Source organism: Cetorhinus maximus, chromosome 5 (genome assembly GCF_964194155.1).
Source record: "Cetorhinus maximus chromosome 5, sCetMax3.hap1.1, whole genome shotgun sequence".
Taxonomy (NCBI): domain Eukaryota; kingdom Metazoa; phylum Chordata; class Chondrichthyes; order Lamniformes; family Cetorhinidae; genus Cetorhinus; species Cetorhinus maximus.
Window position 1 is genome coordinate 28,742,150 of NC_135883.1, and position 12,338 is coordinate 28,754,487.

A 12,338-nucleotide genomic window follows, 5' to 3' on the forward strand; every position below is an offset into this window, starting at 1 on the left:
TAGTAGGATGCTGTATAAAGGAATAAATACTGGAAGCTTGTCAGAAAGGTACAGAGATAATCATGGGGGATTTTAAACTACATATAGACTGGAAAAATCAGATGGGCAAAGGTAGTTTAGATGAGATGTTCATAGAATGTTTTCGGGATAGTTTCTTACAACAGCACATTCTGGAGCCAACCAGAGAGCAGGCTATACTCACCCTGGTATTGTGCAACGAGATGAGATTAATTGATGGACTCACAGTGAAGATGCCCTAAGGTAGCAGCAATCTTATGATGATTCAATTTTACATTCAGTTTCTGGGAGAAAAGAGTCAGTCTGAGACTAGTATTTTAAACTTAAATAAAGGCAATTATGAGGGCATGAAAGTAGAGCTAGCTAAAGTGAACTGGCAAAGTAGATTACGGGATAGGTCAATAGAGATGCAGTGGCAGACATTTAAGGGGATATTTCAGAATACATAGAACAGATACCTTCCAAAGAGAGAGAAAAATTCCAAGGGGAGGACCCACCATCTGTGGTTAATTTAAAAAGTTAAATGTAGTATGAAACTTAAACAAAAAGCATATAATTGCGCAAAAGTGGGTGGCAGGTCGGAAGATTGGACAGATGTAAAAAAACAGCAAAGAATGACTAAAAGATTAATAAGGAAGGGAAAATTAGAGTACAAGAGAAAGCTAGCTAGAAATATAAATACAGATAGTAAGAGTTTCTATAGATAGTTAAAAAAGAGAAGAGTTAACAAGGTGAGTCTGGGGAATTAATACGGAAAATAAGGAGATGGCAGATGAAGTGAACAAGTATTTTGCATTGGCCTTCACTATAGAGGATACAAGTAATATCCCAGAAATAGCTGTAAATCAGGAAACTCAAGAAAATTACAATCACCAGGGAAGTGGTACTGAGCAAGTTGTTGGAGCTGTGGACTGACAAGTCTCCAGGTCCTGATTAACTTCATCCTCGGATGGTAAAAGAACTGGCTAGTTGATGCATTGGTTTTAATTTTCCAAAGTTCCCTAGTAATGGGGAAGGTCCCATTAGATTGGAAAACAATTAATGTAACTCCTTTATTCAAAAAGGGAGACAGAAAGCAGGAAACTACAGGCCAGTTAGCTTAACATTTGTTGTAGGGGAAATGTTAGAAGCTACTGTTAAAGTCATTATAGCAAGGCACTTATAAAAACTCAAGGTAATCAGACAGAGTCAACATGGTTTTGTGAGCGGGAAATCACGTTTAACCAATTTATTGGAGCTCTTTGAAGAAGTAATTTGCTGTGGATAAAGGAAAACTGGTGGCTGTACTGTACTTAGAATTCCAAATGGGACTTTGATAAGGTGCCACATCCAAGGCTATTGCAGAAAATAAAAGCTCACGGTGTATGGGGTAACCTATTGGCATGGATAGAAGATTGGCTGGCTAACAGGAAATAGAGAGTTGGTATAAATGGGTTATTTTCAGGTTGGCAGGATGTGATGAGTGGTGTGCCACAGGGATCTGTGCTGGGGCCTCAACTTTTTACAATTTATATAAATGACTTGGATGAAGGGACCAAAGGAATGTTGACTAAATTTGCTAAAGACACAAAGATAGGTAGGAAAGTAAGTTGTGAAGAGGACATAAGGAGGCTACAAAGGGATATAGATAGGTTAGGTGAGTGGGCAAAAATCTGGCAAATGGAGTATAATGTTAGAAAATGTAACATTGTCCAGTTTGGAAGGAAGAATAAAAAAGCAGCATATTAGACCATAAGACATAGGAGCAGAAATTAGGCCATTCAGCCCATCGAGTCTGCTCCCCCATTCAATCATGGCTGATAAGTTTCTCAACCCCATTCTCCCGCCTTCTCCCCGTAACCCTTGATCCCCTTACCAATCAAGAACCTATCTATCTCGGTCTTAAATACACTCAATGACCTGGCTTCCACAGCATTCTGTGGCAATGAATTCCATAGATTCACCACTCTCTGGCTAAAGAAGTTTCTCCTCATCTCTGTTCTAAAAGGTTTTCCCTTTACTCTGAGGCTGTGCCCTCAGGTCCTAGTCTCTCCTACTAATGGAAACATCTTCCCCACATCCACTCTATCCAGGCATTTCAGTATTCTGTAAGTTTCAATCAGATCCCCCCACCTCATCCTTCTAAACTCCATCGAGTATAGACCCAGAGTTCTCAAACGTTCCTCATATGTTAAGCCATTCATTCCTGGGATCATTCTCGTGAACCTCCTCTGGACCCTCTCCAGGGCCAGCACATCCATCCTGAGATACAGGGCCCAAAATTGCTCACAATATTCTAAATGTGGTCTGACCGGAGCCTTATAAAGCCTCAGCAGCACATCTCTGCTTTTATATTCTAGTCCTCTCGAAATAAATGCCAATATTGCATTTGCCTTCCTAACTACGGACTCTACCTGCAAGTTAACCTTAAGAGAATCCTGGACTAGGACTCCCAAGTCCCTTTGCACTCCAGATTTCTGAATTCTCTCCCCATTTAGAAAATAGTCTATGCCTCTATTCGTCCTACCAAAGTGCATGACCTCACACTTCCCCATGTTGTGTTCCATTTGCCACTTCTTTGCCCATTCTCCTAACTTGTCTAAATCCTTCTGCAGCCTCCCCGCCTCCTCAATACTACTGTCCCTCCATCTACCTTTGTATCATCTGCAAACTTAGCCAGAATGCCCTCAGTTCCTATATTATCTAAATGGTGAGAGATTGCAGAGCTCTGAGATGCAGAGGGTGTCCTAGTGCATGAATCGCAAAAAGGTTAGTATGCAGGTACAGCAGGTAATTAGGAAAGCTAATAAAATGTTATTGTTTGTTGCAAGAGGAATTGAATACAAAAGTAGAGAGATTATACTTCAGTTATACAGGCATTAGTGAGACCACATCTGGAGTACTGTCCACAGAATTGGTCTCCTTATTTAAGGAAGGATGAAAGTGCATTGCAAGCAGTTCAGAGAAAGTTTACCAGACTAATACCTGGAATGGGCGACTTGTCTTGAGAAAAAGTTGGACTGGCTAGGTTTGTATCCGCTGGAGTTTAGAAGAGTAAGAGGTGACTTGATTGAAACATCTAAGATTCTGAGGGGTCATAACAGGATGGATGAGGGAGAATCTAGAACTAGGGGTCACTGTTTGAAAATAAGGGGCTACCCCTTTAAGACAGAGATGAGGAGAATTTTTTTTCTTTTAGAAGATCATGATTCTTTGGAACTCTTCCTCAAAAGGTGGTGGAAGCAGAGTTTTTAAATATTTTTAAGCAGAGGTAGATAAATTCTTGATAAGGGTGAAAGGTTATCAGGAGTAGGTGGGAGTGTGGAGTTGAGGTTGCAATCAAATCAGCCATGATCTTATTGAATGGCAGAGCAGGCTTGAGGGGCCTACTCCTGCTAATTTGTATGCTCGATTGCAGCATTGTAGCAAATGGACAGTGGAAGCAATGTGAGACAGCAAAGCCGAGCAGGACGTTGGGGTGGAAGAAGGGCTTTCAGTGGTACACAGCATTACGGTGTTCAGCTGGTCGTCATCAAGTACAGTCTTGCACACATTTGGTGATTGTCCATTCACTTAGATTAATTAATGCCATATTCCTGACATTACCACTCATTATACACACAGAAAGGGAACAAGGCAACTAACGGGATAAGGAAACCGAAGAATAAATCAAGGGGAGGAATTTAGTGGATTGATATAGCAATGGAGAAAATAATAAGAATTAAGATAGACTAGTTTTCAGAGTCTAATGGTTTTGATGTTAGAATATTATAAGAAACAGCTGGAGAAATTTGAAAGGACAATGGATAAAATATTTGTAAAAATAAAACACAAAAAGATATGGGGAGCTGGAACTACATGGATAGCTGCTCAAGGAGCTGGCGCAAGTGTGATGGACCAAAGGGCCTCCTTCTGTTCTGTAAATGTGTTCTGCATATTCGCTGCCAGTCCAAGTACACAAGGGTGCTGCCTTGTGATAGTGTGGAACCTTTCTCTGCTGCCACTGTATCTATTTACATCTCCTTAAACCCCTCTCCACCAACAAGCACGAGAAGTTCATAGATTTCATTGTCATTGAAACCATCCATTCAGCTGCCTCTGCTTCCTCGTCCTTCCTGCATCCCAGTAGATCAACCCTTCCCCATGTTTTTACTGCCCTAACTCTCAGCCCAAGTCCTTCTCTAGGCTGTCTCCTATTTTCTTTCAAGCCCTTCTCTAGGCTGTCTCCTATTTTCTTTCAAGCCCTAACCAACCTTATTTTGTATGAGATCCACCTTCTGTTCCTTTGACCCCAATCCCATTAAACTGCTGAGCACCCACCGCCTCTCTCTCTAGCTGATATCTGAAATGGTTCACTCTCAGGTCCCTCTGCCTTTGAGAATTGTTTTCATCATCCATTCTCTAAAAACACTGCCACTCCATTTCCAAACTCCAGTTCCTGTCTGAAGTCCTTGAACATGCTTTTGTCTCCAAGATCTATGCCCACCCTTCCTGCTACTCCATGTTTAAATTTCTCTAGCCTCATTTTTATCCTAATCAAAGCTCCAAATGACATCCTCTGTATGTGACTGTGGTGGATTATCTCTCCTTTTGGGTTTCCTCTTTTAAGGAGGGGTATGTTGCACCAATTAGAGGCAGTTCCGAGAACATTCACTGGGTTGATTCATGGGATGAAGGAGTTGTCTTATAACGAAAAGATGAGCAGGTTGGAGTTTAGAAGAACAAGAGATGATTTAAGATTTTACGGGGGCTTAAAAGGGACATTTCCCCTTAATCCTTGGGACTCTGCAGAAAACCATTGTGTAGCTATTATTGGATATGTAAAAGTGGAAGCAAGTGATGCCAGTCACATGAAGCTAGACAATTGAGGATGGTATGGTTGACTATCTCAACCATACCATATACCTAGTATAGAGAGGTTGAGGAGAGCATAAGAAAAAGGGGCCCATCGAGCATATTCCACCAATCAATAAGATCATGGCTGATCTGATGTCGACCTTAACTCCACTTTCTTGCCTGTTCCACATAACCCTTAACTCCCTTGTAGATCAAAAATCTGCCCATCTCAGCCTTGAATACTTCCAAAGATTCACAACCCCTTAAGAGAAGAAATTCCTCTCAGTCTCCATCTTAAATGGCCAACTCCTTATTTTGAAACGATGTCCCAAGTTTCAGCGGTCCAAATGCCTGTACGCCTCAAGACGCCACTGGGACCTTAGCTGCCATGAAGCCTGAGGTCTTTGCCGTCCCTGTGCATGTACTGCACCTACACAATACAGGTGTATGGAGTTCGGGTGCTGACACCCAGCTACCCCCACACTTTCATACTCCCAGGAATCAGGCATCGCTCACAACCTGGCGACTGTAACGCAGGGTGACCATGTTTTCTAAACTGGATCCGGGGACTGTCCCGGTGAAATGGGGACACAGTCACCCTCCCGCAGTGTTCCCTTAAAACTGTCCAATGCATGGGAACGTAGCAAACGGTGTAGGCACCGAAATACCGGTGATAAGCTGCGGGGCTGCGGCCTGGACACAGAAATCATATAGAGCTTGATTTTTTTAACCCTGTGAATGAGGTAAAATCTCACCCCATGTGACTGCGGCTCTGGATTTTGCTCTCCTCCGCCTTCTGATGGTTATTTAACGGGGGGGGCGGTGGGAGCCGCGGTCCCGGCCTGAATCTGAGGCCGGGGGGGGGGGGGGGGGGGGGTCTCTCCTACCTGAGTGATGGAGTCTCCGAACAAGATGACTCGGGGCCACAAGAGAGCACAGCCCGACATACTCCCGGAAGTGTGCTCGGCCTCGCTCCTTCCCCCGGAGCGCGCTCAGCGCCGCCTTCAGGGCGGGGCCGGGCGGGATGGTTCCGCCCACCGCAGACACAGAGCCCGCCCTCTTCAGCCGGGTTTGCATCCCCGATTGATCTGCTCTACTTTAAAATAAAACCACCCTCACTTCTAACCTACCTTATGCCAACACTAAGACCCCCAAGCATGAGAAAGTATCCATCACATCACATCACAGATTATCCCGCTGTTTTTAAACATATTTGGAACAAGATAATTACTTTTTATGTAGAAGAGCCAGTATAAGAATACAATGAACACAAGATTTCAGAAGTTTACTGTCCCATTGTTTTTTCTTTCAACAATGTTTAGGGATACCACACAGGAGTAACTTGAGACCTAACAAGACATGTGAGAGTAACACGTTTCGGATGAACAAATGACTTTTGCTGTGATTCCCAAAGCTTTCCAGCACTGGAGTTTTCCTTGCCTCAAATCTGGATCTATTATAGACTACGAATTCTGAAGAAATCACTTCACAGACGCTGTCAGATTTGCTGAATATTTCCAACACTGTTTTTAGTTCAGATTTCCAGCATCCGCAGTATTTTGCTTTTATTCTATAATAGACTAATTGATTAGTCAATAACATGCAATTACCAGGAGGCTAGGAGGGAAACCAGATGGACCGTAGTTTATTTTCTTCTAAAATTTCTTGTTACTATATTTCTATTCACAACGAATATTGTACATTCCTATTGATGTAACACCTAGTAACTAAGGCCACACAAGATTTCCTGTTGTTGCATGTTGTGAACATTAAACTTAGTGAAAGAAAATACCTGGTAAGGGACACCATTCCCATAAGTTTCCTTTTAGAAAAAAGAATCCCCAATTCTATATGAACCAAGCTGTAAGACAATGTAATGCATGCCAGCAATATTTTGTATTCTAAATAAAAAAAACACTGCAGTGTAGAGTTTTACAAGGATAGTTCATGACAAAAATATTCAATTTTGTTAAAAATATTTATTTCTGTAGAAACACAAGTAATTTTTAAAAACAGATCTGTTTCCATCTTGCTATGCATGTAACAAACACCACAGTACTAATTTGCTAAGGCTGTGCCATTTGTTATTTACCATCTCCTTACCACTCAAGACTGACAGTAAAGTGTGTTTTTTCAGGAAAACAATAATGCCTCACTGCAAAGTCACCAATAATGCAATTTCAGCCTAAAGGATGTAATTAACCAGTTTTTTCTATAAAACAGATACTGGTGTATTTCTAAAAGTTTTTAAGTTGTTTGAAGGTTACCACAAAATTCACATTTTCCAAACTCCAAGTCTCACACCATGCTGACTTCAAACTATATTGGTGTTCCTTCATTGTCGCTCGGCCAAAATCCTGGACTCCAGTCATAACAGTACTGTGGATCTACCTTCACTGTGAGGATTGCAGTGGTTCAAGAAGACTGCTCACCATCACCTGCTCAAGAGTAATGAGGCCTAGGCAATAATTACTGGCCTTGCCAGTGACATACACATTCCATGAATGAATAAAAAGAACTAGATCAAATCATTTGCAGCATTTACTTATGGGTTAGCAGAACAAAAACAGAGGATGTGATTAAAACACTACATCCTATAATCTGAAGACACAAGTAGAGCACTGTTCACATTTACCACTGTTCATCACAATTTCAAGACAGTGCTGGGTGTATTGTTTCATAAAGCCGCTGCACTGCCACTTCTACCATTTCTCGAAGTGGTTCATCCTCCACACTGCCCTCTTCACACACAACCATCTGTGGGAAAATAAACATGAATAGAATTAGGAAAACTTTAAAAGAGATGTGTAAATCATGACTCCAAACCGAACAAATGGCAGGCAAAATTAGGAAGATCTTGAGTTGATTTTTAAAAATTAATCCTTAATAATCTTTGAAAAATTCTTTTAAATGTTTGTGCTCATCAAGGTAATTAGAAACAGCAATGGGGAGCAACACATTAAAACTCAGCATTAAACATTCACAGATCAGGTACATCATGAGCGAGAAAGGCAGTGTAAAGCTCCCCAGCAGCGTTCAATAATGTGCTTTAATCGCAACCCCAGCACAGACAAGATGCTACAGATCCATTTAATTAAAGCTTACAGCTGCATTATTCACCCAGCAGTCTATCTTTCGCCCAGCATGGTTGTCCAATTAATGCTGAATTATGGGCGATTTTGTGCTATTGATTTTATGGAAATGATTTTAGAGTGACTGAGCAGATTCAGTATGTAGAGAGGAGGTTTGAGTCTATTAGTGTTCTTTTAAATTATTTCACTTAAACACCTGCATATAATTAGTGATACAATTACATTAGATCTGAGTGGTATACAAACCATCGTTAAAAATATAACAAAGATACTGCTAAATTAAGATTGAGAAAGGGTAATGGGATCTATTGTACACAAAAATAATCATTTATACCGTATTCTAACATAGAATACTGTGGTACAATTAAGGGATTGGAAATGTAGGTTTCCACACACAATTCATTTTGTTGAAAATTTATTAATCATTCATCATTGCAGTCCTCTGAGCTCTTTGTTAGTTAACCCTTGACTCAGTGAAGGTAGTTTTTTTGAAGTCAATTCGTATCTTAACCCAACCCCATAAATGCTAACCGAAGGAGGGTAGGGAAAGAGTTTAGTAACATGAAAAGAAAACAAAAAGTTTCTCTCATCTTGCTCATTAGCAATTGCCTGATCCAGTCAGGAAAGTGGTGAATACTTGCCCGTGTATCCAGAGAAATATTTGCTGCCTTGCCGTCAACTGTTACAGAGAGAGTATTGCCAGTTTTCGATTTAGTCACACATTCTTGTCCAAACATATCTCTGAAAGGGAAAAAAAGAAAATCAATTTTGTAGGTAAATGACATTTTTAAAAGGGCTGAAGAGAAAAGACACAGCTATCAACTGGGGTCCTTGCTTTGTTCTCAATCCCATTTGCATCTGCTAAATCTGTCACAAAAGAACATATATACCATAGTTAAGACAACAATAATGTTGAATTCAGCAACAATATTGACAATATTCATTCCTTTCAGTTAGAAAAGGTTGATATTATTTGATACTCCCTATGTGATTTTGTTGTACTCAGTTTTAGATAAGGTTGTATTTATCAGAAAGGTGAATGTAATGAGACTAAAGCATGAAAAATTCACACCCATGCCAAAGATAAACCATCACTGCAGGAAGTTGTGGGGGGGGGTGTTTGGTAGGGGCAGAGCAAAAGGAGTAGTAGTATTTTCCCTGGTATGGAACAAAAAAAACATTCATCAGCTGCATTGGATGTTGGGTTTCAATGTGACAATGGAAGAATTCCACACAGCTCGGAAACTTACAAACATACTTCCAGGACAATAAAGTATGTTGACTGGGGAGATTTCTTTTGCAGCCGCTTGCTGGCGCCCCTGAATTTGATTCGTTCCAAAATAAAGGCCGCTTTAACATCACCTGGCCAGTGTGTAATGCTCCTTCTAAGCTGCAGGAAGTTCCCACATAGGCCAAGTTGGCCCCTTTAAGCTGCGTGCACACGGCTATGCAAAATATTTAAAAGAGCCTGCGTACTTAAATTAATAGTCCAAACACAACAAAAACCATTAGAGGGAATGCTGTTAGAGTGCTTTATATTAAAAGTATGCGAGTACAACATTCAGATTAAAAATTCTACACAATGCCATACACAATGCAAAATTCTGCCTTGTAGAGTAAGAGTGCATCCTCGCATATTTTTTATTCATTTACAGGATGTGGGCGTCACTGGCTAGGCCAGCATTTATTGCCCATTCCTAATTACCTGTGAGAAGACCATAAGACGTAGGAACAGAAATAGGCCATTCAGCCCATCGAGTCTGCTCCGCCATTCAATGAGATCATGGCTAATCTGATAATCCTCAATTCCACTTTTCTGCCCTTTTCCCATAACTCTTGATCCCCTTACTGATTAAAAACGTCTATCTCAGCCTTGTATTTACTTAACGATCCAGCCTCTACAGCCCTCTGCGGTAAAGAATTCCACACATTCACTACCCTCTGAGAGAAGAAATTCCTCCTCATCTCTGTCTTAAATGGGCGACTCCTTACTCTGAGATTATGCCCTCTGGTCCTAGACTCTACCACAAGAGGAAACAACCTCTCAGCATCTATCCTGTCAAGCTCCCTAAGAATCTTATATGTTTCAATAAGGTCACCTCTCATTCTTCTAAACTCCAATGAGTACAGGCCCAACCTACTCAACCGCTCCTCATAAGGAAATCCCTCCATACCTGTGATCAACCTAGTGAACCTTCTCTGGACTGCCTCCAATGCCAGGACATCTTTCCTTACACAAGGGGAACAAAACTGTTCACAGTATTCACAGTAGCTAGTGCCTTGTATAGTTTTAGCAAGACTTCCCTATTTTTATACTCCATTCCTTTGAAATAAGGGCCAATATTCCATTTGCCTTACCTATTACCTGCTGGACTTGTATGCTAGCTTTTTGGGATTCATGCACCAGGACCCCGAAATCCCTATGCGCTGCAGCTTTCTTCAGTCTTTCTCCATTTAAATAGTATTCAGCTCCTCTATTCTTCCTGCCAAAGTGCATAGCCTCACTTTTCCCACATTATATTCTATCTGCCATGTTTTTGCCCTTTCACTTAATCTGTCCATATCCCTCTGTAGGCTCTATCATCCTCACCACTTGCTTTTCCACCTATTTTTATGTCATTCGCAAACTTGGCGACAGTACATTCATTTCCCTCATCCAAGTCATTAATATATATTGTAAATAATTGTGGCCCCAGAACTGATCCCTATGGCACTCCACTAGTTACAGTTTGCCATCCTGAAAATGCTTCCTGTATCCCAACTCTCTGTCTTCTATTAGTTAGCCAGTCCTCTATCCATGCTAATATACTACCCCCAACACCATGGGTTCTTGTCTTATTAAGTATGATACCTTATTGAACGCCTTTTGGAAATCCAAATATATTACAACCACTGGTTCCCCTTTATCTATCCTACTTGTTACCTCTTCAAAGAATTCTAATAAATTTGTCAGGCATGATTTCCCCTTCATGAAGCCATGCTGACTCTGCTTGATTATATTAAGCATTTCTAAATGTTCTGCTATTACATCCTTTATAATAGACTCCAACATTTTCCCAATGACAGATGTTAAACTAACTGGCCTATAGTTACCTGTTTTTTGTCTCCCTCTTTGAATAAGGGTGTTACATTGGCAGTTTTCTAATCCTCTGGAACTTTTCCAGAATCTAAGGATTGTTGGAAGATTACTACCAGTGCATCCACTATCTCTGCAGCTATTTCCTTTAATATCCTAGGATGCAACCCTAGTCCAGGTGACTTAGGGTGTGCTGCCTTCTTAACTGCTGCAGTCCCTGTGGTGTAGGTACAGCCACAGTGCTGTTAGGGAGGGACTTCCATGATTTTGGCCCAGCGACAGTGAAGTAATGGTGATATATTTGCAAGGCAGGATGGTGAGTGGCTTGGAGGGAAACTTCCAGGTGGTGGTGTTCCCATCTATCTGCTGCCCTTGTCCTTCTAGATGGTAGTGATCGTGGGTTTGGAAAGTGCTGCTGTCTAAGGAGCCTTGGTAAGTTTCTCAGTGCATCTTGTAGATGGCACACGCTGCTGCCACCGTTCATCAGTAGTGTAGAGAGTGAATGTTTGTGGAAGGGGTGCCTATCAAGCGGGCTGTTTGTCCTGGATGGTGTCAAGTTTCTTAAGTGTTGTTGGAGCTGCACTCATTCAGGCAAGTGGCGAGCATTCCATCAAACTCCTGACTTGTATCTTGTAGGTGGGGAGTCAGGAGGTGAGTTACTCGCCACAGGATTCCTAACCTCTGACCTGCTCTTGTAGCTACAGTATTTATGTGGCTAGTCCAGTTCAGTTTCTGGTCAATGGTAATCCCCAAGATAGTGGGGGATTCAGCGATGGTAATGCCATTGAATATCAAGGGGCAATGGTTAGATTCTCTCTTGTTGGAGATGGTCATTGCCTGACATTTGTGTGGCATGAATGTTACTTGCCACTTGTCAGCCCAAGCCTGGATATTGTCCAGGTCTTGCTGCAGGGAAATGAAGAAAACAACCACATAGAAAGAAAAGATGGAAGAATTATCAACTGGCTGTTTTAAATGTATGATGAAATCTATTTTGGATTGTTTAGAAGGATGATTTAGCATACAATCAAATTTTTTAAATAATCGTCAATTTATTTAAATTATTAGTTCAATCAGTACATTCATAAGTTCCTACTATCTACTTGTTTGTGTGAAGTTGTTTGTTCTTATGATGTGGAAGGTTTATGCCTAATCCGCTTATTCATTGAACAAATTTGATTTCAGCCATCTTTTCTGAGGGGTAAAGGCTAATTACTTCTCCAAAAGCAGGGAATTCTGAGGCAGAGTCACCTGGAGCCACTAAAACTCTTAATGATGGCATTGGGAGAGGTATGGGACCCTGTGGAACAATGCATTAGTGCAAATGGGTGGGGGAG

The 12,338-nt window shown here is 41.2% G+C and overlaps 3 protein-coding genes across 4 annotated transcripts in view; 1 reads left to right on the forward strand and 2 right to left on the reverse strand.

The window, feature by feature from the left end:
- The window catches only part of iah1 (isoamyl acetate hydrolyzing esterase 1 (putative)), a 30,575-nt gene extending 24,726 nt beyond the window's left edge, over window positions 1-5,849 (reverse strand). The window contains exon 1 of the mRNA XM_078541641.1: window positions 5,721-5,849. Coding sequence (XP_078397767.1) covers window positions 5,721-5,780 — 60 coding nt within the window. The 5' untranslated portion in view covers window positions 5,781-5,849. The remainder of the gene's footprint in view (window positions 1-5,720) is intronic.
- Window positions 1-7,358, forward strand: part of adam17b (ADAM metallopeptidase domain 17b) — a 112,585-nt gene extending 105,227 nt beyond the window's left edge. Inside the window, exon 20 of one of the 2 annotated variants that reach the window (XM_078541635.1) lies at window positions 6,172-6,306. The gene's annotated coding sequence lies outside the window, so the exon portion shown is untranslated. Of the gene's footprint in view, window positions 1-6,155 lie in introns of both variants that reach the window. The other variant, XM_078541636.1, reaches the window with a different exon arrangement.
- The window catches only part of cpsf3 (cleavage and polyadenylation specific factor 3), a 32,564-nt gene continuing 27,018 nt past the window's right edge, over window positions 6,793-12,338 (reverse strand). Inside the window, exons 17-18 of the mRNA XM_078541638.1 lie at window positions 8,567-8,666; window positions 6,793-7,590 (exon numbers count right to left, since the gene is read on the reverse strand). Coding sequence (XP_078397764.1) covers window positions 7,486-7,590; window positions 8,567-8,666 — 205 coding nt within the window. The 3' untranslated portion in view covers window positions 6,793-7,485. The remainder of the gene's footprint in view (window positions 7,591-8,566; window positions 8,667-12,338) is intronic.